The sequence below is a fragment of the Rana temporaria genome, chromosome 13, assembly GCF_905171775.1.
Source record: "Rana temporaria chromosome 13, aRanTem1.1, whole genome shotgun sequence".
NCBI classification, from domain to species: Eukaryota; Metazoa; Chordata; class Amphibia; order Anura; family Ranidae; genus Rana; species Rana temporaria.
This window is the reverse complement of record NC_053501.1, coordinates 66,551,322-66,566,248: the sequence shown is the minus strand read 5'-3', so window position 1 is coordinate 66,566,248 and position 14,927 is coordinate 66,551,322. Positions and strand designations below refer to the sequence as shown.

The following is a 14,927-nucleotide window of genomic DNA, read 5'->3' as shown; positions in this document are numbered from 1 at the left end:
GCTCCTCCTACTTTAAGAACTTGTCCGGACATGTTGTAGGCGCGTGCTAGGCTGCACGTACGCCCAAGCTTAGCGATGCAAGGTTAAAGGGGAGTTCCAGCCATTTGTATGTTTATTAAAAGTCAGCAGCAACAAAAAGTGTAGCTGCTGGCTTTTAATAAACAGACACTTACCTGCTCCAGCGCTCCGCTCCTCTCCCCCCCTCCCCGGCCGGCGTCTTCATTCTCAGTGTGGGCACCAGGCCGTGACAGCTTTCGGCTTCACGGCCGGGCACCCACTGTGCATGCGCCGCGCCGTGTAATTGGCCAGGAGATCGCCTAGGACCTGTGACGTGTCCTAGGCGATCGCCTACAGCAGCCCCTTCCTGAAGGCGATTAAGCTTAGTCGCCTACAGGAAGGAGGAAGTAGGACAGGAAGTCCCACTCTTGCTGAAGCCCCCACTCCCCCCCAAAAAAAATTACATGCCAAATGTGGCATGTAAGGGGGAGAGGAGTGGGTTAAGAGGAAGTTCCAAATTTGGGTGGAACTCCTCTTTAACTCCCTCGCAGCCGGACAGTTCAAACACACGATACTGAACACTCTTTGCTCCTTAATAAATGGCTACTCACAATCTCCGTTGTCAATGGTAACAGCCAAAATCCCAGACGAGCCCCCACGTGTAGCGCTACCCCCTCAGGAGCCGCTGATTTGTTGTTGGGATCGGCGTATTAAGTTACCTTAGTGTTGTCTAGGGGTGCAGTTGGAGAACAGAGTATTGAGCGAATGTACAGACAGTGAATAAAGGTTTTCCAATGCTTTATTTCCAGGCCAACACGGCCAACATCAACATCAAATGGGAAGGAAAAGGTTGATGAAGAAAAAGGGAGAACTGTGCAGTATCAGGCCTGCATAAGAACCGAGCAATCCTGCTCTCAGTAGTACCAAATTGCAGTTCGTCGCCACTCTAGCCAGAGTGGGTGAAGTGCCCCCGGACAGACTCCTGCCACAAGTCTGGCAGCCGAAATGTCACTTTAGATTGCTGGGAGGAACAGATCTCTCTCACAGACCCGGCTCTAGGGCCTCTGCCACAGGCCTATTACTTGAATGAGCTCAATGGACGAGGTTTTAGCATAGGTCACCGGATGACAGCCTGTTGGACAACCTGCCTCCGGGTTCTCCTCAAGCCGACCCCCCAATCGAATGGCATCCAGCCTGGGATCCTCTCAATAGTAAGTCACTGGGGCCCCTCTCAGCAACATAGAGCTCTGCGTAGCATTTTCCCCCCGGCCTGGAAGGCCATCACCGGGGTCCGTTGAATGCGCACACCCTAAAGGTGGATGCCGCACCTGGAACCTGGAACCCGCGGGAAGAACCAATAAAGATGGCGTCTGCCACAGATATACCCCTCCCCAGCATGCTCCGAGAGGGAAAACTCCTCTAATTGGCTGCTGGGGAAAGTTGCTCTGCCAAAACCTTTCTAGCGCCACCTGTCGCCCGGGGGGGGGGGGGGAACAACACCCCTGGAGCGCAGGCTGACCTACAGGACATTTCTGGAATGACAGCAGCCCAAATTTGACAAATTGTGAATGGGAGCAAAAAAATAACTCTCCCATTCCCCACTAACTTTAGCGTAGTGCCCATACTGGAAGTAAGGGGGCGCTACACAAGATATTATCTAAGATTGTGTCTTGCAGATTTACATTCTTCTCAGTCTGTATGCTGCATTTTCCATTGCTGTGAGCTGACTTCAACCTTTTAGATGACTTACAAAACAATGTGTGTGCAGCATTAAATATTAATGTTGAGTCAGCAGCTAATAGTTACAGTAAGCTGTGTCATTGTGCCCTTCATCACACAGTGGTGCATCGCTGTTTGCAAGAGGATAAAGTATTTCAAGAAATGCCAAAATTACCCAGTCATCCATAACCATCGACCTGGCCCCTAATGCAAGAGTCATCTTACTCCTTCAAATTCCCTTCACATGGAGTTAATCATCCTTTAAATTTAGATACCACAAATGTATGACATGTACAGTATTACCCTTTTATAATTTGGCGTCTGCACCCCCAGAACCTTGTACTCTGAACTACCTGGAGACACATATACTCCATTTGCAGAAACTTACATAGCATTCTGAAACTCAAAAGGCTGCAGTCATTGCTTAAATGTTTTATGAACTAGGTAACCACAGCAAAGCAATAAGCCTAAACAAGAAATGGTTCTAATTGCTAAATTGGGGAAAAAAATATAACACACGTTCTAGTTAAGTTTTTCTTTCTTTTCAGAGCATTGAACAATTCCTGTCTCTCAGTTACCAGTGGCATGATCAGTCTTTATAGCTGTCTGTAAGATGACAACATAGAAGTGTCCTTCTCCCACTGACCATTAAAGTGATTGTAAACCCTTATGCCTAGTACACACGATCGGTTTTCCAGACGGTCAAAAGACTGAGGGGAAAACCGGGAATCGGCTCGATCCCTTTTCCCCTGTACACACGGCCGGTTTTCCCGACAGGAAAACTGCCAGGAGAACTTTGGTCGGGAAGTATGCTCCCTCGCAGTGTTTCCTATAGGAAAACTGCAGGAAAAACATGTTCTCATTTTTTAACCCGCAGTTTTCCTGTCTGGAAAAACTGCTAAGGAGCATACACACAGCCGGTTTTCCTGGCCAAAAGAAAACACGGCAGTTTTCCAGACTGGAAAAATGATCGTGTGTACGAGGCATTACATATACCCAGTGAAGTGAATGGCTTCAGGTGATACACAGAGACTAAACAAACCCTCCTACATAAGTTGTATCTGTCTGTTTGCAGCCCTTTCATCTCTACATCTGTTCAAAGTTCAGAATTTATATGCTTGTCTGAGAGTTTAGAAAAAAGGAGGTGGAGAGCTGAAGTTACACTCTAAACAGCTCAGTGAGGAGAGCTCTGAGAGCTGATTGGAGGGAAGGGACACACCACCCTCCATACAATATACAGGAACAGAGCTGAGGCTGTCAATCTGCTGGAGGTCCCTCCCTTGTCACCATTTTTCTCTTTGTGTTAGGAAAAATTGTCAGAAGTGATTCACGCTGTTAGCAGAGCAACACAGCAGCAGGCAGTAATGACACTTAGGGGCAGATTCACATAGAATTACGCCGGCGTATCAGCAGATACTCTGACGTAACTCAGAATCTAATCCCGTCGTATGCTTAAGTGTATTCTCAAACTGAGATACACTTAAACATGCCTAAGATACGACAGCCAGCGCCGTCGTATCTTAGGGTGCAATATCTACGCTGACCGCTAGGTGGCGCTTCCATTGCGGTTGGCGAGGAATATGCAAATGACTAGTTACGCCGATTCACGAATGTACGCTTGCCCGTCGTAGTGAATTTACGTAGTTTCCGTAAGAGATACGCGGAGAAAAGATAAACATGCCCCCTAGGTGGCGTATCCAATGTTAAGTATGGCCGTCGTTCCCGCGTTGAAAATTTAAAAATTTTACGTCGTTTGCATAAGTCGTCCATGAATGGCGCTGGACGCCATTTACGTTAACGTCGAAACCAATGACGTACTTGCGACGTAATTTCGCGGCATGCACGGCGGGAAATTTCACGACGGAGCATGCGCAGTACGATCGGTGCGGGAACGCGCCTAATTTAAATGATCCACGCCCCCTACCCGGATCGTTTGAATTAGGCGGGCTTGCGCCGGTGGACTTTACTCTACGCCGCTGCAACTTTACAGGCAAGTGCTTTGTGAATCAAGCACTTGCCCGTAAAACTTGCGGGGGTGTAACGTAAAGGAGATACGTTACGCCGCCGCAGTTCTACGAGAATCTGCCCCTTAGTGCTTTTAATTGAGACAAGTACACACTATAAGAGGATATGCTTTATTCACATTTCATGTCTGTGGTTTACAACCACTTTAATATATGGTGGTCCTTCTTCCACTGGGCATCATAGTAATGGACTACTACACTGACTACCAATGTGAGGGACACTGTCATTTTCACAGTCTGTGTTTCTTAGGTCGCGTACACACGGTCGGTCCAAATCGATGAGAATGGTCCGACGGACCGTTTTCATCAGTTCACCGCTGAAGTGGTCTGACGGTCTGATGTGCGTACACACCATCAGTTCAAAATCCGATCGGGTCAGAACGTGGTGACGTAAAACACACGACGTGCTGAAAAAAAACGAAGTTCAATGCTTCCAAGCATGCGTCGACTTTTGAGCATGCACGGGTTTTGAACCGATGCTTTTGTGTACTAACCATCGGTCAGCGGTCCATCGGTTCGATTTTAAAGCAAGTTCTAAAATTTTTGTCCGAAGGACAACAGACCGATGGGCCGTACACATGGACGGTTTGGACCGATCAAACTGGACTTCAGGCCGTTTAAATCGGTTTGGACCAATCGTGTGTACGCGGCCTCACTGGACCTCTCCTCTATCTCTAAAGCTCAAAGTTGAGGGTGGAACCTAGCTGTCTTTACACACAATGCAAGAGCCGCTAGGTTGCGCTTCCATTGCGGTCGGCGTAGAATATGCAAATGACTAGTTACGCCGATTCACGAATGTACGCTTGCCCGTCGTAGTGAATTTACGACGGAGCATGCGCAGTACGATCGGCGCGGGAACGCGCCTAATTTAAATGATCAACTTACTGATAACAATAATGTACTGTGAGTGTCAATATATTAATTTAGCAGGGGTTCCCTTGTTTTCACTGTGAGGCCTGCCCAGCACTCCAAAGCCTGCTTTTAGGACACCAACGATGAATGATTCTAACTAGTACAGAGCCCACTGTATGTGTAAATATACATACTGTGGGCCAGATTCACGTAGATCAGCGGATCTATAGATCCGCTCGATCTACAAGATTTAAGATCCGCTCCCGCAAGTTTGAGAGGCAAGTGGCTAATTCACAAAACACTTACCTCCAAACTTGCGGCGGCGGATCCTAAATCCCCCGGCGGAATTCAAATTCCGCGGCTAGGGGGAGTGTACTATTTAAATCAGGCACGTTCCCGCGCCGATTTAAATGCGCATGCGCCGTCCGGGGAATTTCCCGGCGTGCATTGCTCCCACTGACGTCGCTAGGACGTCAGTGGTTTCGACGCTTACGTAAACGACGTCCATCCGTATTCTAGAACGACTTAAGCAAACGACGTTACAAAATTCAAATTCGACGCGGGAACGCCGGCTATACTTAACATTGGCTGCGCCTGATAAAAGCAGGGGTAAGTATACAACGGGTACGCCGCTACGGAAACGTCGTAAGAAGACTGCGTCGGGTCCGCGTACGTTCGTGAATTTGCGTATCTCGCTGATTTACATATTATTCAAGGTAAATCAGCGGGAACGCCCCCGGCGCCATTTTTAAATTGAAAAAAAGATCCGACAGTGTAACACAGTTACACCTGTCAGATCTTAGCCCTATCTATGCGTATCTGATTCTATGAATCAGGCGCATAGATAGGACCAGTGTAAGTCAGAGATACGATGGTGTATCTGTAGATACACCGTCGTATCTCTTTGTGAATCTGGCCCATAATATATATATATATATATATATATATATATATATATATATATATATATATATATATATATATGCAAGTCGCATGACTACTTGAGTTTTCTGTTTTAAAGTAATGGCAGCCTCAAACCAAAATAAGTGGTATGTCTATATTTAAAAATGTTAACACACAACTTTTTGAAGACTTGTTGGAGTGCATCCTAAAGTTAGCTCACCCCAGGATGTTAGAAGTTTTAAACACTGTTCCAAATGCAGTTTTGTTCCTCTCCTGATCTGATGTTCCAGTCTTTTTCTATAGTTGGATAAGGAAGACATCACGTGACACGCCATTAAAAGACTATGTGAAATATCATAGACCAGTTGACTGCTCAGGGAGACTGAATTGTCAGTTTTAGAAAATACCCTGCTATTCTTTTTCACATTTACCATATTTGGCAATGTTTTACCCCTAGAACTTTTTATTTTTAATGGATATTAAAGATAGATATTGATGTGAAAGTAATGTGACCTCAAATTGTATCTTTTTTTTTTAGTTTTTGGAGTGGGGAAAGCTTAGCCTTAGAATGCCTGTTTTTGTTCACGCTGGGGAAATTCACTCAGGCCTCATACACACGACCGAGTAACTCGACGGGCGAAACACATCGTTTTCCTCGTCAAGTTCCTTGTTAGGCTGTCGAGGAACTCAACAAGGCAAGTTTCTCCATTCCCGTCGAGGAAAAAGAAGACATGCTCTCTTTTTTGGCTCGACGGGATCCTCGACAGTTTCCTCGTCGAAAAATGTACACACGACCGGTTCCCTCGGCAAAAAAAAAAATCCCAGCAAGTTTCTTGATGGTTTTTGCCGAGAAACTCGGTCGTGTGTACGAGGCCTCACGCTATTTGTCTTGTTGACCACTAGAACTGGGAATCAAAGTGAGAGAAAATGCAAAATCTGAGTTGTCGCTGAAACAGGAATAGAGGGGGATCTTCCAATGGGGACATCTGTTCAACTGTCTAAAGAGGACATTTTCCATGAGATTTCCTTTCACTTCACAGCAAGTGGAATTAAATCTCCACAATAGCAAAGCCAAATCTGACAACCCTTCCCTACCCTATCCAAAAAAATAAAAAATAAATACTTTTTTGCTTTAGACATACTTAGTTATAATGTATTAGTTCAACTGTTTATGTTGCTGCTAAAGAGCTAGGTCCAGAGTAAGGAGCAGTCATTTCTTGTGATACCTTCTATGGCACTAGCCTCTGCCATAATATCAAAATGGTATACTATGGGCAAAGTCTGTTGGGCATAGGCACCTTTTCACTTATTATACTGTATCTATTGGTGGTGAGATCTGCATGCTATAATTCCAGTACCTACATAATTCCTTGTGTCTACAGTATTAGTAAAAGTAATATTGCAAGGTTTTGAACTGAATTTAACTTTCAGCAATACTAGATGTCTATCTCTAGATGGCGCTCTATCCTCAATTAATATGTACAGAGGACAATAGTTTTAGGTGGGCGTATTAAAAACTGGAGCTTGACAAGTGTTAAAGTGGAACTGCGAAAAAAACGTAACACAAAAAATAAAAAAATAAAAGTTTGCACAGGAAATAGCCATATGTTTGAATCCTTCTTCATATCCCTGACCACTCTTTCTGGCTGGACTTTTTCCAGGGATGACCTTTTCTTCAAAGGCACTAGTCTGTCTCCTCTGACCAGTCAGTTTCTAGACAGATCCCTGTTAATTGATTTATGCCTGATTTTATGCAGTAGGATGTAGCCAAAACTTTATTCTTGGATAGAGTTAAGAAGGCTTAAATCCTTTTTTTAGTTTGCGCTCTGAATCCCCAACACTGAGACAAGAGGCGAGGAGAGGCGAGGAGAGGCGAGGAGAGGCAAGGAGATATCTTCCTAACCGGGACAGATACAGAATTAAGAATCCTACAGAGGTTCTAATCACACTCTAACCAAAGAGAAGAATTAAAAGCGACTTTAGTCCAGAGTCGTGTTTTAAAAACATATATTGAGCAGGAAATGTGCACTTTTTCCCAGCCTTAATTAATAATTCTAAGTTGAAGGTACACTCCATTCAAATTCAGACATTCACCTTAGAAAAAAGCCTTTTTGCCCAACAATGTTTGTGTTGTATGCAGGGAATGCCTGAGGACAACCAGCAACCCAACTTTGGAAAATCCATCACTTTTAGATTGCAAGTTCCAAAGAGCAGGGCCCTCTGATTCCTCCTTTAGACCCCTTTCAGACTGAGGCAGGTTCCAGGCATTTTAGCGCTAGAAAAAGAGCCTGAAAAATGCTATTTCAATCCATGTATGGCCTTTGTGGTTGAACCAATCAACTTCTGTACAATCGCCTTGTCGGATTTTCCCTGCTCGATCAGTGCTACAGGCTACAGACAACAGTACTGATCAGTGTATTCTGACAGCGGGGAAGTCTCTCCGCTGCCAGAATACAATAGTTAGGCCCCTTTCACACAGGGCGGATCAGTAATGATCTGCCCCGTGAACCTCCGCTTGCTCAGCGGGGATCGCTCCGTTGATCCCTGCTGAGCCGATGGATGACAGGCTCAGCAGGGACCGCCCTGTCTTTTCTCCGCTCTCCCCTATGGGGGGATCGGATGAACACGGACCGTCTGTCCGTGTTCATCCGATCCGCCAGGCGGATGGAAAAGTAGGTTTTTCCTCTGTCACACTCCATAGAGGAGCACGGAGCGCCCGTTCAGATCCGCCAAAAAAACTGGCAAGCGGACCTGAACGGGCCGCCCGTGTGAAAGAGCCCTTAAGTGGGAGAATTCCCTCATCAACCTCAAATGTGTTGATAGAGGAATCAGGTCAGTTTTTTTTTCATTCAACCTGTTGTCTGAACACATTTTTTTTTACCAATGTATGGGCTGCTTTAGTTTAATGTTGTTAAAGTCTGCCATTCCACTGTCCAGCGAGAATGCTTCCAGTGGCACAGGTCCAACGTCCACTCTTGCTGCACGTAGCCTGTCAAAGTCTATGACAGGCTGAAATACGCTGCGGCTGGATGCTACAAAACAAACAAAATGGCTTTCAAGATTTCATGTTTACCGTATTTATCGGCGTATAACACGCACCTTCATTACCCATCAATGCAGCCTGATTAGTGCCCATCTGCAGCCTGATCAGTGCCCATCTGCAGCCTCACCATTGCCCATCAATGCAGCCTGATCAGTGCCCATCTGCAGCCTCACCATTGCCCATCAATGCAGCCTGATCAATGTCCATCTGAAGCCTCACCATTGCAGCCTGATCAGTGCCCATCTGCAGCCTCACAATTGCCCATCATTGCCGCCTGATCAGTGCCCATCTGCAGCCTTACCATTGCAGCCTGATCAGTGCCCATCTGCAGCCTCACCATTGCAGCTTAATCAGTGCCCATCTGCAGCCTCACCATTGCAGCTTGATTAGTGCCCATCTGCAGCCTCACCATTGCAGCCTGATCAGTGCCAATCTGCAGCCTCAACATTGCCTATCAATGCAGCCTGATCAGTGGCCATCTGCAGCCTCCCCATTGCCCATCAATGCAGCCTGATCAGTGCCCATCTGCAGCCTCACCATTGCCTGATCAGTGCCCATCTGCAGCACCACCATTGCAGCCTGATCAGTGCCCATCTGCAGCCTCACCATTGCAGACTAATCAGTGGCCATCTGCAGCCTCGCATCAGATTTCACAGAGCGGGGATCTCCCATTTACTCTGCAGCCTCTGTAATATGAAGTTCTGCCTCCTGGAATAGCTCCTATAATAGACAGAACACTGGTCCAATTTCAGGACATGTGACCTTTATCAACAGAGGCTGCCGAGTAAACGGGAGATCCCAGCTCTATGTAATCTGGCGGCGCTCGCCCCCCCCCCCCCCCCCCCTTCCCCTCCGAGGCAGCCCAATGCAAATATCTGCATATAACACGCACACATTATTTGCACCCAATTTTCAGGGGTGGGCAGTGCGTGTTATACGCAGATAAATATGGTAAATATTGCCCCTGGTAATTCTCAGCTCAACCCCTTCCTGTCTGCCCCAGCATCCCTTTTAACAGTTCAGAACGCCCAGGGGCAGGAAGGATGGGCAATCATGTGACCACTGATCTGTATCCTGGACCAAGAGCTGTCTGCAACAGCTTGGTCTTTGTGCTGGGAGTATGCAGTGAGAGCGCTCTCAGCGCATAAACATTGGCCACCCAGTGACACATATGTGCGGACTGTAGGCATTAAAGCCCATCTTTTTGCCAACACACACACCGGTATGTATTGGGCAGTTGTAAGGGGATTAAGATAAGCAGGCAAGTTCATGAAGGAAATACATGACTACCTCTCATGCACAGATCATTTCTCTAATAGTTCAGAAAAACCCTTGGCTCAAAAACTGCATCCATCAGTGCTGATGCTTAACCACTTAAGCCCCGGACGAATATGCAGCTAAAGGACCAAAGGTGTTTTTACAATTTGGCACTGCGCTGCTTTAACTGGTAATTGCGCGGTCATGCAATGTTGTACCGAAACAAAATTTGCGTCTTTTTCTTCCCACAAATAGAGCTTTCTTTTGATGGTATTTGATCGCCTCTGCCATTTTTATTTTTTGTGCTATAAACAAAAATAGAGCGACAATTTTGAAAAAAAATCTATAATTTTTACTTTTTGCTATAATAAATATCCCCCAAAAATATATAAAAAAACATTTTTCCCTCAGTTTAGGCCGATACGTCTTCTTCTACATATTTTTGGTAAAAAAAATTCGCAATAAGCGTTTATCGGTTGGTTTGCGCACAATTTATAGCGTTTACAAAATAGGGGATAGTTTTATTGCATTTTTATTAATTTTTTTTTTTTACTACTAATGGCGGCGATCAGCGATTTTTTTTCGTGACTGCGACATTATGGCGGACACTTCGCACAATTTTGACACATTTTTGGGACCATTGTCATTTTCACAGCAAAAAAATGCATTTAAAATTTGGGAGTTAACCACAGGGGGCGCTGAAGGGGTTATGTTTCACCTAGTGTGTGTTTACAACTGTAGGGGGGTGTGGCTGTAGGAGTGACGTCATTGATTGTGTCTCCCTATAAAGGGGATGACACGATCGATGCAGCCGCCACAGTGAAGCACGGGGAAGCCGTGTTTACACGCGGCTCTCCCCGTTCTTCAGTTCCGGGGACCGATCGCAGGAGCTTCGGACCGGGTAGCGGGCACGCGCCCGCGGCTGGGTAGATGTACAGGACGTGCTGGTACGTCCATCTGCCCAGCCGTGCCATTCTGTGAACGTATATATACAGTGGGCGGTCCTTAAGTGGTTAAAGTAGTAGTCAACTGTATCTGAGCACCACAAACTGAAAGCGCTATTTAATTCATTTTTAATATTCAAAGCAAGTGCACCCATCCATCCTTCTCTCCATGCTTTTTGTTGTTGTGAAATCCCTTAAAAAAACACCCCTAGAATTTCTAGCTGCGCCCATCTTGAGTAAAGGCAGATGATTCGTGTAGCATTAGACTACATCTGCCCTTAGCTCGGGCATGCAGACAGGACGGTGTGCCTAGCTGGGAAAGCCCCTCCTTCCCTCCTCCTTCCCTCCCTAAATGAAAAGAAAAAAATGTCCATGAAGACTCTTGGGACGGATTACATCCTTTTGGCCTAGAAACCAGGAAGCAACCGAAGAAATGTAAAATAAAAATATAGAACAAATACTAGCAGAAAATACTTGCGATATTAAAGTAAAGTGGTGAGAACACCTGGGATACTGTGGTAGAGTTTTTATCCCACAAATTAAATCTTATCTCCAGCCAAAGTTTTGAATTTGGATAGAGTGTGGAAAGACTAGAACCTCTGTCAGGTTTTATTGCTGTCTGCGTCCCAATGGTAGTCACTTTCTGTGACTTTTGGTCCCTGAAATGGTCAAACAGAAAGTGAGGGAGTCCCCCCAAATAGTGCACAGAGAGCAATATAAGCGCTAACCTTTCTGCTAAAAGGTAGGAAGGTACATTTTATAGTATTAATTAACATCTCTTTTTTCAGGACTGGTTAAATTATATTTCCCAGTATTAGTATACACCATATGTGTGATTTTGCCAGTAACACACTTGCTGTCCTAGGTTGACAATGTTTACTCACTGTCAGTGGCGGCCGGTGGAATACATTTTTTGGGAGGGCAGCAAACAGTAAAGTTCATGCGCCCGGTACCCTGAATGGGGCTGGACGCATGAATAGGGGGTGGCCGCGGTGGTCGTGGACAGTGTTGTAAGTAACGGCGTTTAAATAGACGGTGTTGCGTAACAATTGCCCTTCAAGGGGTAACTTAATCCACCTGATTACTATTACCCCACCGGCAACGCCGTTGCCATTACATTGGCGGCGTTACCGAGTTACTAGGAGCGCGCGCGGGGGGGCAGTCCGGGCAGACTCTCACTCTGTCAGGGGCAGGGCGGGATGGAGCTGGCCTGTGATTGGGTCACAGGCCAGCTCTGGCTCATGTGTCGAAGTTGTGACGCTGGTGCATGCACGCGCCTGAAGTCTCCCAGTGTAGTGTGATGGGTCGGGAGGGAGTGAGTCTGGCTCACCTCCCCACCGTCACCTCAGCCGCCGAGGCTCCACTCCACCACCAACGGTCCGGACTCCGGGGACACTGTCACTCACCGTGCCAGCCCAGCAGTGCACCGACCGACCGACCGTGGGCCGTGGCCCTGCGCAGGTGAGAAAGCTCAGGCAAGGCGACTCGAGCGGCATCGGATTGGGAGTGGGGGGGCCGGGGGAGGGGACAGATGATGGGACACTCCACCGGACCACTGACGGGACCGCTCCACATGCCCAGGCAGGCCCAGTATCATCACACTTCACCTGCCCAGCAATACTGTACAATATAGATTCAGTGTGCAGTGTGAGTGACACTGCTGCAGTGCACACTGAATCTATATTGTACAGTATTGCTGCCTGGGCAGGTGGAGTGTGATGATGATGATGATATTAATGTACACAGTATTGCATTTGCTGGGTCTGCCATATACTGTACTGACTGTACACTATTATAGTGTACAGTACAGTATATGGCAGGCCCAGCAAATGCAATACTGTGTACATTAATATCATCATCATCATCACACTCCACCTGCCCAGGCGGCAGCAATACAGTATTTTAGAACATTTCGTACTGTGTACAATTATTAATATCATCATCACACTCCACCTGCCCAGGCGGCAGCAATACTGTACAATATAGATTCAGTGTGCAGTGTGAGTGACACTTCTGCAGTGCACACTGAATCTATATTGTACAGTATTGCTGGGCACTGGAGTGTGATGATGATATTAATAATTGTACACAGTATTGCATTTGCTGGGCCTGCCATATACTGTACTGTACACTATACTGTATAACTGCACTACAAAATTCCTTTACAAATAATGCATATTTTAAAATGTTATTAGTAATAACTTATTAGTAATAACATTTTAAAATATGCATTATTTGTAAAATAATTTTGTAGTGCAGTTATACAGTATAGTGTACAGTACCGTATGTCAGGCCCAGCAAATGCAATACTGTGTACAATTATTAATATCATCATCACACTCCACCTGCCCAGGCAGCAATACTGTACAATATAGATTCAGTGTGCACTGCAGAAGTGTCACTCACACTGCACACTGAATGTGACTGAGGTGGAGTGTGATGATGATATTAATAATTGTACACAGTACGAAATGTTCTAAAATACTGTATATAGTGTTTTTATTTTTCAGTCAGTTAATATAAACATCTTTGATATTAAAGATGTTATAGAACGTACTTGCATTGTAGAAAATCAAAAAGAAAATTCTCAGTTACTTTTCCGAGTAACTAGTTACTTTGCCTAAAAAGTAACTGAGTCGCTAATTCACTTACTTTTTCGGTCAAGTAACTTGTAATTGTAACTAGTTACTTTTTAAAAAGAAGATGAACAACACTGGTTGTGGATATCTATCCGTTGCATATAGGGGTGTGGCCTGAGGAGAGGGGGCAGCACCCGGGCGCCCCCAATGGACGGGCCGCTGTTGCTCACTGTACTGTATCTATGGAGGAGCAGTGGTGTCAACCTAGGCTAGGACTATAGAATACTTTCCCCTCTCCCTTGCTCCATCACATAGATGAGAGGTAACTGGGAACAATAATGACAGATAACAGTGCAGCACAAAAAGCTATCACCATTTCTGGCAGGATCAACTCATTTTTTTCTTTATAGAGTATGCACTGATTAAACAGAAATAACAAAACACTTTCAACAGTAAATATAACAAACCATAAGGGAGCAAATAAAAGTTAATTGTTAGAATTTGTATACAAATTAAGTTGTCATTTTACTTAACAGGAAACCTTTTTTTTTTTTTTATCTTAGTAAAATAGATCACAGATGGAAGGAGAGCTGTACAGTGCCATGTTCATACCTTGAGCTGCATTAAGTGCACATCAACATGTTTGCTCTGGGGATCCTCTTGCACGGACTGTGTGAGGCCTCTCACTCTCTCAGATGTGCTCCGGATCCAGGTATCGATTTCTGGAAGGTGCAAAATAATCTTCCAGTCAGCTCCAGTGTGGACGGGAGGAGGTCTGTCATAGCGCGGAACGCAGTCTTGACCAATAGGGGGCTCCATTTCACCTATGCTAGAGGTGTGAGACTCCATGATATCTCTGTCTTGGGCTCTGGAGGGTGTCACCAATAAACTCATGGCGTGGGGTTAACCATACCTATAAAAGAAGTAATATAAAATGAAAGATAATATATTGGTTGTGTCATTCAATATTCATTTTTTTCAACAAATTCCTGTTTACCGTATTTTCCGGCATATAAGACGACTGGGCGTATAAGACGACCCCCTAATTTTCCAGTAAAAATGTTGGTTTTGGGATATACTCGCCGTATAAGACTACCCCCTTCTTACTAGTCTTTCGGGAAGCTGAGGGGTAGCCGGAACCGCTGACAGAAACAGGCTTTTTCAAATCTCACTGCACTGTGCCATTACATTACATTCCTCACTGTGCCATTTCATTACATGCCCCCACTGTACCATCACTTGCCCCTCACTGTGCCATCACTTGCCCCTCACTGTGCCATCACTTGCCCCTCTCTGTGCCATCACTTGCCCCCACTGTGCCTGAACTTGTTGCCCCCCAGTGCAATCACCGCAAACACTCACTTTTTTTGCCGGCGGTGACAGTCTCCGTACTGCGAGCGCGAGCGTCAATGATTTGAAAGCCGCGCCTTCTCTTCAGAGTGTTCTGTGATAGGCGGAACACAAATCTTCCCAGCAGCGCCTCTGTTCTGTGTTCCGCCTATCACGGATGTCTTCTCATCTCGTCCGAGGATGAGAAGGTATCTGTGATAGGAGGAACACAGAACAGAGGCGCTGCTGGGAAGATTTGTGTTCCGCCTATCACAGAACA

At 45.7% G+C, this 14,927-nt stretch overlaps 1 protein-coding gene across 1 annotated transcript in view; it reads right to left on the bottom strand.

Moving 5' to 3' along the window:
- AKAP6 (A-kinase anchoring protein 6) overlaps positions 1-14,927 on the bottom strand; it is a 311,162-nt gene that overhangs the window by 278,134 nt on the left and 18,101 nt on the right. The window contains exon 2 of the mRNA XM_040332843.1: positions 13,931-14,231. Within this exon, the coding sequence (XP_040188777.1) occupies positions 13,931-14,212 (282 nt within the window). The 5' untranslated portion in view covers positions 14,213-14,231. The remainder of the gene's footprint in view (positions 1-13,930; positions 14,232-14,927) is intronic.